This window comes from Sorex araneus, chromosome 4 (assembly GCF_027595985.1).
Source record: "Sorex araneus isolate mSorAra2 chromosome 4, mSorAra2.pri, whole genome shotgun sequence".
NCBI classification, from domain to species: domain Eukaryota; kingdom Metazoa; phylum Chordata; class Mammalia; order Eulipotyphla; family Soricidae; genus Sorex; species Sorex araneus.
In genome coordinates this window covers 193,811,814-193,826,262 of record NC_073305.1, presented here as the reverse complement: position 1 = coordinate 193,826,262, position 14,449 = coordinate 193,811,814, and the positions used below count along the sequence as shown (strand labels likewise).

General features: G+C 51.9%; 1 protein-coding gene across 2 annotated transcripts in view; it reads right to left on the bottom strand.

Moving 5' to 3' along the window:
* Positions 1 to 14,449, bottom strand: part of LMTK2 (lemur tyrosine kinase 2) — a 73,485-nt gene that overhangs the window by 35,441 nt on the left and 23,595 nt on the right. For both annotated transcript variants that reach the window (XM_055134492.1, XM_055134493.1), the window contains exons 2-3: positions 8,050 to 8,174; positions 5,835 to 5,979 (exon numbers count right to left, since the gene is read on the bottom strand). In XM_055134492.1, coding sequence (XP_054990467.1) covers positions 5,835 to 5,979; positions 8,050 to 8,174 — 270 coding nt within the window. The remainder of the gene's footprint in view (positions 1 to 5,834; positions 5,980 to 8,049; positions 8,175 to 14,449) is intronic.

Sequence of the window (14,449 nt, the reverse complement as noted above, 5' to 3'; positions counted from 1 at the left end):
CTGGATGAGGGGGGAAGGCACCCCATGGCACGGGGTTGACAGGTGTGTCCAGGAGACAGACCTGCCCTCCAAGCAATCAAGTTTCTTCTCATTCACGGGACCCAGCACGAGGCTGCCTCTGGCAGAGGCTGAACAAGGCCCCGCTGGCCATGAGCAGCCCGGCTGCGCCCCGGCCTCTGAGTGCCGGCAGGAAAGCCGGGTGGACCAGTGCACATGGAGGGGAGCCGTGGAGCCAACGCACCAGGCTCCTGCCGGCCTTCTCCCGTCCCTGAAACTCTCCCTGGGACCCCAAGGACTGGACCTATGGGTGAGACGCCGTGACTGTCTTTAGGCTCCTTGAACTAAAGGACCCAGTGTCAGAGCAGATCAACAGACGCAGTGCTGGGAGGCACCAGGAGGCGCTATTGACCATGCCGCCGACTGAGGTCCACCCGAGGGACAGAGACCAGGCGGGTGGGCAAGGTCCGAGGAGCTTGTGGTGCACCTTTAAGTGGACAACAGAGGCAATGAAGAGTCTGGGAGGAGAGAGAAGGGGACAGAAGGCCTCTCACTCCTGATGGCTGGCCAGAGAGATGGCACAAACCACAGCTAATGGTCAGGTCCATAATAGCCACTAAAAAGATCGGGGCTGGGGCGACAGTACCACCGGAGGGCACTTGCCCTGCACGTGGCTGACCCATGTTCAATCCTCGGGACCCCGGGTGCCCCCCCGACCCCGCTAGGCCTGGTCCCTGAGCACTGCCCGTTGTGACTCTCCCCAACAAAAACGACTGAAATCTAATCTAGTAAAAGATGTGAATGTACAATCCAACAAGCGGAATGAACTCAAAGCTCTCAACAGGACACTTTAAAACCCAACCATCAATAACCAGCAGATACTGGAAGCAGAGAGTATGTCTCTATGTAAGTAAGTCTCTCATAGTAAGTCACTATGTCAAGGGCCACAAAGGCACGAGCCTCAATTTCCCATCAGACAGGCGATGGCACAGGGATGTGATTTTAAGCCAACCCTGGTCAATCCCTGGCACCACACGTCCCTCACTTATCGTTGGCGACAGCCCTGGAGGTCCGAGCACCACTGGGGGAACCAGGTCACCCAGCACTGGGGCCCAGGGCCTCACAAAGGACCAAGAGTCCCTGGAGGGCCTGGGTCTGAGCGCCACTGGGGCAGCATGGCTCCCAGCCTCCCACCCCAATATGGAAGAAAACTGAGTTGATATTAATACAATAATATAAATTATATTTAGTTATAAAGACGAATTTGTGACAGCACAAAGAGAGGGACCGCACTGTAGATGCTATTTGAGGGGGGCTAGGGGCTGGGGGGTGACTCGCAGCTCTGTACTCCAGGGTCACTCCTGGCGGCGCTTGGGGGCATATGCAGTGTTGGAACTGGCCGGGATCAGCCGTGTTTAAGGGGGTGCCATCATCCCCGCATCACCTCTGGCCCCTTCTATGCCATCAACGCCACGTTGGTGTCAATTCAGACTCAACTGTTACAAATTAAAAATAACTCTCATCTCCATAGTAATCACTAAAATGGTAGGGGCCGGAGCAATACTACAGTGGGTAGGGCACTTGCCTTGCACATGGCTGACCCGGGTTCAATCCCCAGTACCACACAGAGTCCATGGAGCTCTACCAGGAGTGATTCCTGAGTGCAGTTGGGAGGAAGGAAGCCCTGAGCATCACCAGATGTGGCCCCAAAATGAAAATAAAGCAGAAAATAATCACTGTAAAGGTAAGTTATACATAAAAGTGGGGCTGGAGAGACAGTACAACAGGTAGGGGTAAGCTCTGAGCACTGCTGGCTGTGGCCCAAAAACCAAAAACCAGCCAAGAGTGCCGCTGGCACAAAGGCAGACAAACAGATCGGTGGAACAGGAGCGTGGTCCAAAAGCAAGCCGGGCCAGAAGAGCCTTCAGAATCTCAACACGCCCATTCGATGCGGAAAACCATCTCTTTAAAAGTTCTCGCTGCAGGCTGGAGGGAGAGCGACAGGGAAGGTCCCCCAGCCCTTCAGGGAGTGACCCCAGAGCTGCCTCAGCACCACAGGCCCCATGTGTCCTGAGGCTCTGTGGAGGCAGAGCTAGCAGCCGAGTGTTACTGGGTGTGCCCAAGGCTCCTACCACTACTTTGGAACACAACCCCTCCCCAAAATGGACAAAAAAGCAATATCCATGTTAAAAGAATGAAGCCAAAACCTTATCTCCCACCAATACAAAAGTCAAAACTGGATCAAAGTACTTAAACTTAAGCACAAAATCTGTGAAACTGAGAGCTGATGCAAGACACAGGAGCAAATCTTCATGACCTCGGATTTTACAACAGATTTTACAACGGCCCCTCAGATGCAACACTGAAGGCACAAACAATAAAAGAACAATGGAAAACTTTTGTCTACCACAGGCCACTACCTAAAGAGCGAAAAGACAGAATCCAAGAAAATATCTGCAAATCACACGTGATAAAGGTGACATCATCACGACTAGGAGGTCTGAGGAACAGCAGGGGCAGAGCAATGAACCACCCCAGGAAGCAAGAAGCCAACACAGGCGGAGCTCTCGGAGGAAAGGAGGAACCAATCAATGAATGGAGCCACAGAGAAGGGACCTCCAGGGACGCTTTGGGTCTGTCCTGACCTGCAGAGTGCAGGACAGGTCAAAGCAAGACACTGAAATGTGTCCCTTTTTTTGGTTTGTTTTAAATAAAAGGCAGTTAATTATCTTTTTGATTACTGATTAACAAAAGAGTATTTCTCAAGACATAAAAAACCTTGACAAAACAGTCTTAAATTTGACCACACTAAAATTACATGCTCATCAAATCCCCTTCTGGAGCTGCAGAGGAGGTAGAGCGAGGAGGGACTTGCCTTGCTGGGACCCAGTTTCCATCCCCGGCATCGGTATGCCCCCCCCCCCCACCAGCACAGCCAGGAGTAATTCCTGGGTTCAGAGCCAGAAGTAACCCTTGAGCACCGCTGGGTGTGGCCCAACCCTGCACCCCCACACTCCGGAAAAAAAAAATCCCCTTTTTTGTGAGCATTTGATAAGTTCTTTAGTGTACCATTCTAATTTTCTCTTATTCTGCTTTCGGTGTATTTTTAAGTTATTTTCTTAGTAGTTACCATGGAGATTGTAGTTAGCACCCTAAATTTATAACAACAGTTTGAATTGATACCAACTTAGCTTCAATAGGAAAAGCATCAACCATCTGACACCCTACTGGCAGCAATATAAATTGGCACAATTCCCATGAAGGGTAAATTGGCAGTAGACAGCAGAATCATAAACGTAATCTCTGACCCAGTTTAGAAAAGCTGGTCTACATACACACCCACACGGTACTGTGCAAAATAACCCAGGTAACAAGGCTTATTTTCAACCGGAGAGAAGCAGCAGCCCCAATACTTGCCCAGGGAGACGCCCCTTTTTAAAAAGGCTCCCTGGCGGCCGCCAGGTCACAGAGCTCTGCTTGGTGGCCACCGTGCTCACAAGCACTCCAGTCTTAGTGCTCGCAGAGGGCCTGAGACAGCTCCCACTGACAGCCGCCACAAGGCCCCTGATGGAACCTGGCCACAAACCCTCTGGCCACCGAGTTATCCCCAGCTCCCAGTTGCTTTCATTATTTTTCCCCTCAGGTTTTTGGATCACACCTGGCAATGCTCAGGGTTTATTCCTGGCTCTACGCTCAGAAATCACTTCTGGCAAGCTTGGGGAACCCTATGGGGTGCCGGGGATGAAACCCAGGTCAGCCACATGCAAGGCAAGCACCCTCTCTGCTACACTATCGCTCCCGACTCCTCAGTCTGTTTCATGCTACCAGTCAAGTCTGGTGATCTTTTCAAGATAAGTGAAATGAGTCAGAAAGAGAGGGACAGACATAGAACAACTACACTCATTTGTGGAATATAAAATAACATAACATGAGACTGACACCCAAGGACAGTAGAGACAAGGACCGGGAATACTGCCCCACAGTTAGAAGCCTGCCTCATGAGCTTTGGGAGAAGGCAGCTGGGATAGAGAAGTGATCACTAAGACAATGGTGGTTGGAGGGATAGACGGGATGGGAGACGTGTGCTGAAAGTAGATAAAGGACCAAACGTGACAGCCTCTCAGTATCTGTATTGCAAACTACGATGCCCAAAAGTAGAGAGAGAATATAGGGGAAACTGTCTGCCATGGAGGCAGGAGGAGGGTGGGAAAGGGGGGTGTGATACTGGGGACACTGGCGATGGGGAATGTGCACTGGTGGAGGGATGGGTGTTTGATCATTGTATGACTGTAACTCAAATATGAAAGCTTGTAACTGTATCTCACGGTGATTCAATAAAAAAAAAAAATGGTGATATTTTCTCTCATGATTTCTGTCTTTGGTGTCCAGCTTGAAAGGTTTCTTCTATTCCCAGGTAAAATTAAAGATATCTTGTGAGTCTCCTACATTGAGAATTTTCTTCCTTTTATTTTTTTTCGGGGGGAAGGGAGCAGAATGGGAGAGGGGATTATAACTGGAGATACTCAGGAGTTACTCCTGGCTCTGTGCTCAGGAATCACTCCTGGCAGGCTTGAGAAGCCTATGAGGTGCCAGAGATCAAACCTGGGTCAGCCACGTGCAGGGCCAGTGCCTAAATGCTGTCCTATCACTCCAGCCCGTATTGAGAAATTTCCAATGACTTCCTATTCAGGGTGTCAGAGGAGGGCATGAGTCAGAGAGAGCCTGTCAGAACCATCCAGACAGCTGCCCAGGACCTTCTGCCCCCTCCTTCCTGCCCACAGTAAGGGAGGGGAGCCCCACACAGCACCTTCCTTTCTGACGCTGTAGAGCCACAGGCTCAGGCCGCAGGCTGGCAGCAGCCGCACTCCCTAATGTGTGGGGAAGCCAGTCTGGGGGTGAGCCCACACACCAAGAGAAGGGCCGGCGAGGAGTGAATGGAAACGCTGGTCAGCTTAACCGCCAGACCTCCCAGAGCCCCCTCCCATGGATCAGGAACAGGCCTCTTCGACGTCGGATGCCCTGAGCCTGAATCTAGTACCTGAAATCATGCCTGGGAGAGATGCCAGGCCTGAGAAAGGCTGCAGCTGTCAGGAGGAAAGCGGACAATCCATCAGCAGGCAGAGAGGGCACGGGGACGCACGGAAACCAGAGTGAAACGCTCTGGGTCTATTTTTTTTCCCTTTCAGCTTTACAGCAACACCAAGCAAAGCTCAGGGGTGGCTCCCGTCAGGTCCGGGCCCAGCAATGCCTCCGGTCTGCAGAGCACACGCTCCACCTCTCTGGCCCCAACAGCCACTGCTTTCATGCTGTAAAGGGTACACATGTCAAATCTACCTTCACAAGCACTTTCTACAACACACACTCCCTGCGTCCAAGGACACCTGACGTCCTGGTCACGCGTGGCCACGGCAAACACACAGCAAAGGCCTACCACAAAGACTTCCTCGTGGCGCTCTCAGACATCCCTGATCCTGACCCCCTCGTCAATCCTATTTCACAACAGGATCGATTAGCGTCTCATCAGGCCTCTCCGCTGGGGCACAGAGGAGGACGCAGCCACGCCGTCCATCCAAAGGCACCTCTTCCTGCCACCAGCGCGGGTGCTGCCCTCAGCAGGACAAGCCACCCCAGGCCGGCAAGAGCGAGACCCACAGTCCTGCAGCTCCGTCCCAGTCTCCCATCTCCACGACAGCAAGTGGCCAACATCCTCTTACTCTGGCCACTCCCAGGGGCCTGCCCATGAGATTGCAGCGCCCCTAAGAGCGGGAGAGACGAGAAGCTGCCGGCCCCCCTTCTCCGCCGTGATGCACACGTGGCGACCAGACCACAGGTCTTACCTGCAGAAGGCTGGAACTGTGACGGGGCCGGGAGGGTGATATTCGGTACTGAGAGTGTGAAAACCTCCGCTGGGGACTGGACCGAGGGAGTATCTTCTGCTGGTGGTGTGAAATCTATCTCATCATCAAAATTGTCTTCAAATTCCTGCCATGAAAGAAGATCAACGTTATCCTAACACCAACATTAAAGACATTTAAATGCATCTGCCAGCTTCATTTTTGTTTTTGGCGGGTGGGGAGTCAGGGTTGGAAGGAATGCCAGGGATTGAACCAGGGTCACAGGCACGCAATACATGGTGAGGTACTGCCATGACAGCACTTATAATCTCAGTGTTTATTTATTTAAAACATGTGGCCAGTACGTATTTTCCAAATCATACTAGCACTCTTCCTGTAGCACTGTCATCCCGTTGTTCATCGATTTGCTCAAATAGGCACCAGTAACGTCTCCACTGTGAGACTTGTTGTTACTGTTTATGGCGTATCGAATACGCCACGGGTAGCTTGCCAGGCTCTGGCATGAGGGCGGGATATTCTCAGTAGCTTGCCAGGCTCTTCGAGAGGGACGGAGGAATCGAACCAGGGTCGGCCGCATGCAAGGCAAACTCCCTACCCGCTGTGCTATCGCTCCAGTCCTGTACAGAAGCTGGACCCTCCAGCTCCAATTATGTAAGTCACAAGATTTTAGTAGCTGTTTTAAACTGGTAGCTTGCATTAAATGCAAAATTTTCTAAAATGCCCACTTACTTAAAACAGAAATACTCTGCTAGGTTCACAATTTTTAGTTCTGAATAACTAGTTCAAGCTCTCCCTTTTTGTTATTCTTCATTTTATCACATTAAATTTACTTTCACACTGTATATGCATTTCCAATTGCGATGTGATTCCACTAAACTGAGTACAGATAGAAGAGAAGAGTCAGTTTTTTTCTACATGTGTAGTGCCGGGGAACCCCTCCCGGCAAAGCAAGGGGCCCGGGCACAGAGAAGGCTTGTAAGTGGATCTTACTTCTCTGGCAGGAGCAACAGTGGGGGGGACCTTGGAACTGGCTTAGAGGGCTGGAGTGCGAGAGAACGCCCAAGGGCAATAGGCGTGAGGCTTGTTTTTAAGGCTCACAGGGCCTCTTTCCACATGCACGTGGCCCAGCTGCTCAGGCACCCAGAGGTGAATGTGGCCACAATGACATGGGTTGTGCTTATAGCAGGCTCACTGCCATGGTAACAATGGGACCAATAACACACGGGCGGGGGGAGGCTCACAGAAACAGCAGCAAGAAGATGCCCCCCCACCCATTTGAGCCACTGGCCCTGAGGATCCCAAGGAGACCCCTGCATGTCTCACTCCTAATGAGTATCCCTCCATGGGCTGTTCTAGGGCAGGTCACCCCAGCGGGCTCCCCACAACCTCCTCTCCTGCTACAGCAGGGACGACAATCAGCAGGTTCCAACTGGCAGGATCACAGTCACCAGGAATTTCGATTGGGGTTCCAATCACCATTCTGCTTTTCCTTTCCTTTCTAATCTCCCAGCAGTATTCAGGAGGACCAGGGGCCCCACTGGCTACTCTTGGTCAACCAGGCCAGTACTCAATACGAAGGCCAGACAGAGGAGCTGGAGCGACAGGACAGCGGGAGGGCGCTTGCCCTGCACGGGGCCAACCTGGGTTCGATCCCCGGCATCCAAGATGGTCCTCCCAGCCCCACCAGGAGTGATCACTGAGTGCAGAGCCAGGAGCAACCCTGAGCATCACCAGCTGTGGCCCCCAAATGAAAACAAAAGAAGGCCACATGGACAGAGGATGCACTGCGGCCTGGGCCAAGGCGCTGGGGATACTTGGGGCCTCCGGAGCCACACTTGGCAATGTTCAGGGGCCACGTGGTGCTGGGAATCCCACTAAGGCTGCTCCTTCTCATAGACCAAACACACTGGGCGCCCTGACCTCCACGCTGGCTACCACAGAGCCAGCCACCATGGAGGGGCAAGCATGAGCGAGGCAGGCTGCACTCGCACACTGAGCAGCGTGGGGTCCCGGCTGTGGGGCTGGTTTCCACGGTGCCGCTGGCTGTGGCAGCACTGCAGAGCCAGTGGGCACTGAGTGGCCATACCTGAGCCCGTGCTGACCCCTGACAATCGGGGCCCAGGAGGCTACACGCCAGTGCCCACAGGCAGCGCTCCCAGCCCTTCCTCTGGCTCCATGCTCCTCCGTCAGTGCTCACCTTGAAGTCGATTTGTGGGTCCTTGCAGCAGGACGCACAGTTGGCAATGGACACGATCAAGAGCAGTAAGCTGCAGAAAGACAGGATCACCGCGGATGGGGAAACTTCCACAGCAGGCGCCTCCCCTGGAAAAGGAACCGGACAGGGTTACAACCTCGCACAACTACCCCAAAGCCAACACGAATAAGCATCCAAGTATTTTCCACTGGCTCCAAGAGGGGCTGCGTCAAACAAGGCTCGCAGACTTGCAGAGCTGACCACCAAGCCAGGGTGAGGAGCTGAGGTTTCCTGAGACTTTCTATTTAGAAACAGATGTCCATTTGCAGAGGCCCTGGGAACCAATACAAAGGGGTCCTATAGGATAAAATGGGTTTGTCCTTCCTCCCTTGCCGCTCCCTTGGAGCTTACTGGGTTTTACTGGGAGTTTACTGGGAGTTTACTGGGTTACACCCATGACAGTGCCCCTGAGGCACTCCCATTCCTCTGTGTTTATCTTTGACTTCTCTGCGCTCTGCTTCCCCTATCTGTTAATCACCTACATCCCCAAATCAGACCCTGTGACTTGTAAGGTCAGATTCTTCTAAGGGCTCTGAATTTTGTATCTGTAAGTGAAATATTGCTTTTCTTTTCCCCCTATGTCCTTTTCATAGTTTACTTTAGAACAATGTCCTTTTTGTATAGGCACAGGAAGACAGTTAATGCTATGCTTTTGTAACTTGGGAATTAATGACTCCAGATAATATTTACTCCTGGGCATGTCATATTTACTCAACCTAAGCCTCAGTTCCCCTTAGTTCCCAACACCCCAAAACCAGTGTCCCTGGAGCTGGAGAGATAGCACAGCGGGTAGGGTGTTTGCCTTGCACGCGGCCGACCCGGGTTCAAATCCCAGCATCCCATATGGTCCCTTGAGTGCCGCCAGGGGTAATTCCTGAGTGCAGAGCTAGGAGTAACCCCTGTGCATCACCAGGTGTGACCCAAAAAGCAAAAAAAAAAAAAAAAACCAGTGTCCCAACGAAGGGACTGGATGGACCCAGGGCAAGCTGTAAGCTACCCTGGCATCAAAACAGGGCAGGCCAAGTGCCATGAAACTTGTAAGTTAAGAGCACAGTCGTGGACAAATTGTCATGACCCAAAGAAAAGTGACTGGACAAGGACCCTGCTATGGTTAGGAAGGACTAATCTGGCCTAAGGACTGTACTCTGGGATCTATAGCGAGATGTCCCCAGGAGATGTCCCCACCCTATAAGCTTAACATCTCTCTTACTGTATCCATACAAGTTGACTAGAAAGATTATAAGAAGCAGATTTAAGGTGACTGTTCAAACGGTTATGGACTAAGGAAAGGAGAAGTATGTCCTGAGATGAAATCCCGCCCTTGAGCAGATCTCCTAGCAGGAGGAGATCTTTGGGCTCTTGACTAAGGCCACAAGACTGGGCACAGTGAGACAGCATGGGGGAAAGTAGGAGGAGGATTACAGGGGCAGGTGAGACTGGGAGGCGGGACAGGAAGACTAGGTTGAAATAACTGGCAACTGGTCACCAACCAGCCTGACCCCCGAATGCACGTGACTTGTAACTTGAGAGCACATTCATATTTTGTGACCATATAGGGTCCATCTGTCCCCCACCCAAACCCCGCAGGCAGAGGCGACAAGAGCCTTGGTCTAAAGACCCACTGAGCCACTGCAGTGGCATCCACTGGGCCTCCTCTGACCTCACGTTTCCACACTCACAGCTCAATTGGGCTGCCCAGGGCACTTCTCCGTCTCTCCTTGTCCCTAAGAGTTGGGCTTTTAGAGAAAACAGGTGAGTCCTCTAGACCATGCCCCTCGGAAGCATCAGGAACGCAGCTGGCTGAATTGCGGGCACGACTGCTCCCTCACACGCCAGGGACCCCTCCAGGAAGGGCCCATCTCCCCTTCCCCAGTCCAGGGAACAGGCCAGGAGGCGATGCAGCCGCCATCCTAGAGAAGCACTGGTTCCGCAGACACAGGCTGAAGACCCTACACACCTGGGAGCACCCTGCCCGCAGCACCCGCGGGGGGAGGAAAGGTCTGGCCCCCATGCTCACACACACGGTTACGCAGAACAAGCTCCTCGTTCTTTCACTTGCCAGCCAGCACCCTCACTACTTATCCTGTGGCCCAAAGAAAGAATGTTCCAGCTCTGGTCTGGGTCCATCTGACCTGCCCACTCCCCTCCTCTGTCCACCAACCCCTGCGGACTCCCTGGCCGTCGAAGGAGCAGTGCATCCACTTGCATTTCCCTGCTCCCACTTTGGAACCAGCCGCTCCTTCAACCCCAAGCCACAAGAAGGAGCGTAACCACAAGAGCAGGGCTCGGTCCAAGGAACGGGCAGCGGAGACCCAGCCAAAAATGAACTTCAGAGATTTTTTTTACTTCTTTTGGACACACCCAGCAGAGCTCAAGACTTATTCCTGGCTCAAAAGTCACTCGTGGTGGACCTTGGGGGACCATACAGGGTGCCAAGGGATGGACCCAGGTCAGCCACCTGACAAGTGGGACTCTCTCCAGCCCCGACTTCTACATCTTCAAAGAACTGTTTAAAAATCTTTAAAGATTTTTAACTTTAAAAGGACTGTTTATGGTACATCTATACAATGGAATACTATGCAGCTGTTAGAAAAGATGAAGTCATGAACTTTGCATATAAGTGGATCAACATGGAAAGTATCATCCTAAGTGAAATGAGACAGAGAGGGACAGACATAGAAAGATCGCACTCATCTGTGGAATATAAAATAACAGAGTAGGAGACTAATACCCAAGAATAGTAGTATATAATACCAGGAGGTTGACTCCATAGCTTGGAAGTTGGCCTCACACCCTGGGGGAAAGTCATACCAAATGGAAAAGGGAACACCAAGTAAAATGTGATTGGAGATCCCGAGTGGTAAGGGAAATGCGTGCTGAAAGAAGTCTAGTGACCGAACAGGATGGCCACTCAATGCCCCTATTGCAGACCACAACACCCAAAAGGAGAGAGAGAGAACAAATTGGAATGCCCCGCCACAGAGGTGGGGTGGGGTGGGGGGGATAGGATTGGGGGCTGGGAGGGATACTGAGTTCATTGGTGGTGGAGAATGGACACTGGTGGAGGGATGGGCTCCCGAACACTGCATGAGGGAAAAACAAGCACGAAATGTTTGAATCTGTAACTGTACCCTCACTGTGACTCACTAATAAAAATTATATATAAAAAAAAAAAGACTGCTTAAAAACTTTAAAGAGAGAGACTTAATCATGTTGTTGATGACAATGGTGGACAAAACAAAAAAGAGAATTTTCAACAGGTATGATCACACCTGAGCTACAAAGCCTGAAATCTCCTACCAAGTATGTCAGCACACAGCTGGCACTGGGTTGGTCCCCAAGGCCGCCTAGGGTCCCCAAGCACTATCAGAGTGACCCTGATGCCACTCCCTAAGCTGAAGAACACCAAGCCCTACTCAGAGCAGAAAGACTCTTACCTAAATTCCAGCGGACTCATAAGCAGAATCCATCCCTCGTTCAACGAAAGGTACCCTGGACCCTTCCTGGGTTAGAGCAGAGCACCCGCCCCCAGCTTGACCGCACCTGTGTGCCTGGAGGATGGTGTGACTCCCAGGTGTCCAGGCTGATCTGACACACTCGAGGACTGAGAAATGTCACCCCACAGGGTCAGAAAGAAACTTCCTTGCAATCCTCTTCCACAGATGCAGATGCCACACATAGCAGCTGCCCCCTTTTCCTGCAGTGACACTGTGGGCCTGGAGGACGCCTGGACTCCTGAGTGGACGCCAGGCCGGCAGCAGAGGCACAGACACCATGCCGGGCCCGAGCTGCTTTCCTGCTGGTCAGAGAGAGACCGTCCAGCCTGACCTCCTGCATCCGTGCGGTGGTGCCAATGTCGGCACCACACCACAGGCAGGAACCAGCCCGACCCGGAGGCAGTGGCTCAAGGAACTCCCTAACGGCTCCCCTGGGCACTCAGGAAGGCAGAGCAGAAGCACCCCCGGGGTGGCCTCTGCCTCCAGAGCCTCAGGAGCCCAGCCCTCTCACACACACTCTGCAGATGCCTGTCCACGGCAGAGCGACTGACCTCCAGCACGTCTCCCACCAGAGACAGAAGGTCTATGCAGCAGTCTGATTCATTTTGCAATTGAATATTTTGGGGTTTTTTTTATCCCTTTTGGGGGCCACAGTCTCCCAGCTCAGTGCTGGGGGGTGGATGCGATCACACAGACTTCTGCATACCAAGCACAGCACCTGTTCCCGCCCTGGCCCCCTTCTTCCTAAATGGCACAGGAATAAGGGCAGGTCATGGGCAAAGGGCCTGGGAGTCTGGAAAATACCGTATTTACTGTTGCTCCGTTCACTCCTCACACGCCCCTGGGGACTCCTGGCACAGACAGAAGGCACAGCAGATCACAAGACAGGAGGGCCCCGCTCCACCCAACTTCCCCTGGCCACCTCGCTAGGTTAACTTTTAACACTTCACGAGCCTCACCTCAGTACTTTGAACCCACTTTATCATTGTCTACCATTATGAAAGTTCATCTTTCTGGAGCTCTCCTCCAAACCCCACAAAGGGGATGCTAAATTGCTTCTTCCTCTCTTTTTACTCCTGACTTTTTATCATCATGCGCTATTTATTGCAAAATGTGATCAGAAGTGCCGGGAGCAGCTCAATTACCTGATTATTCAGAGTGTCCCCGTGAGTCAGCAGGTGGGCATGACCGCCTGGACCTGGGCTAAAAATAAGCAGCTCGGGGGACGCAGGCCTTTCTGGGAAGGCGCTGAGGGAGTTCTGCTCTCCTACTTCCCCTGTGCTCCAGCCCACTCGCCTCACCCCCACCCCCACTGCTAGAAGTGCCTAAATCCCAGCCTCGGAAAGGGAGGAAGTAGCCGCAGGAGACAAGATCGATTTTACCCTTTTTTAAACCGATTTCATTAGGTGGTAAAGTGTAATTCACTAAACCCTTCCAAAAACAGAACTGCAAATCACGGTGTCTAAAAGGAAAAATTAAAAAGTATGTCACAGAGGCAGGATGGGGGTTAGAGGGAAACTGGGGACATTGGTGGACAGAAGTGGACTCTGCTGAAAAAGCTGGTGTTGGAACACTGTATGCGTGAAACTTAATCACAAATGACTTTCTAAATCACGGTGCCTTGATAAAAAAAAATTTTAAAGGTTAAAACATGAAAGCCAAAATAAATGATGTCACTGACTCCATTGTCTTTTGATTAGTCCAAAGCACTGATAAAGAGATCGAGATGACCTGGAGGGGTGGGAGCACAAGAGGGGTGTGGTGGACCCTCAGAGGAGAACAGGAAACCCCAAAACTCCAGGCAGAAACAGCCCCGGATGGTTCCTGATTCCAACTGTCAGGAACTATGTACCTAGTTCTGGGACTTTCTGGATCATCTCCAAAAGAAAAGTGGCAGGTGGGTGAGCAGGGCCTTCTCCATGACCACCTGGGAAGAGGGCCGCCAGAGTCCAGGGTCACTCGGCACGGTTAGCTCCCGCAGGCCCGGCCCCTGCCCACCCCCAATGGAAAATAACCCAGCATCTCTGAAGCACATTCGGAGTCCATTTTATAGCTGTCAACCCATTACTTAATAGCTATCTAGTACTTGATTTAATAAGCAAAAATCTGAGAAACTCCAAGAGGTAGGTACACATTATCTGTTTTATAGACAGGTAATTTGGAGAGTGCAATTTCTCAGTAATGACTCAGAGAAGTCAGGGGCACTGCCTGGTTATTAATTCAACCACCATAAATACCTGCTCGGAGCCTCCATTAAGATGGAACACACGTGTAATTAACTGAAGAGTTAGTTAACTGCTGAACCCATTTTTGGATTAAACAAAAAAAATGTTAAAGCACCATAGATAAAAAGACAATCAATATGCAGACCGCAAGAGACTCAGAGCCTGATTCTCTCTCTGTCAGTCTACTCTAGTTTGTCTGTCTAGGGAGCACACCCCGTGGTATTCAGGGTTTGCTCCTGGCTCTGCACTCAGGAAACACTTCTCGCCAGGGATTGAACCCGGGTCGGCCGCACTCGAAGCGAGTGCCCTACCCACTGTACTATTGCTCTGGCCCCCTGCTCTACTTTGCCTTATTGCTGAGATAGTGCTCAGGAGGCCACGCTGTGCTGAGGGTCAAACTTGTGAAAAGCCTGTGCTCTGGAGTTGTCCCCCAGGGGAGGTGTGAGAGAAGGTTTAGTCAGGAGTTTCCGTTGTTCCCCCGGCATCCGGCACTGACCCAGGACCTCCGGGTGCGGGCAGGCATCTAGCCTCAGTCACTCCCGGGCCCTGGAGTGATCCCTTATGATTTGGGTACACAGGGTTCCAACTAAGGGGGAAAGATAAACCGACTACTTGAATTTG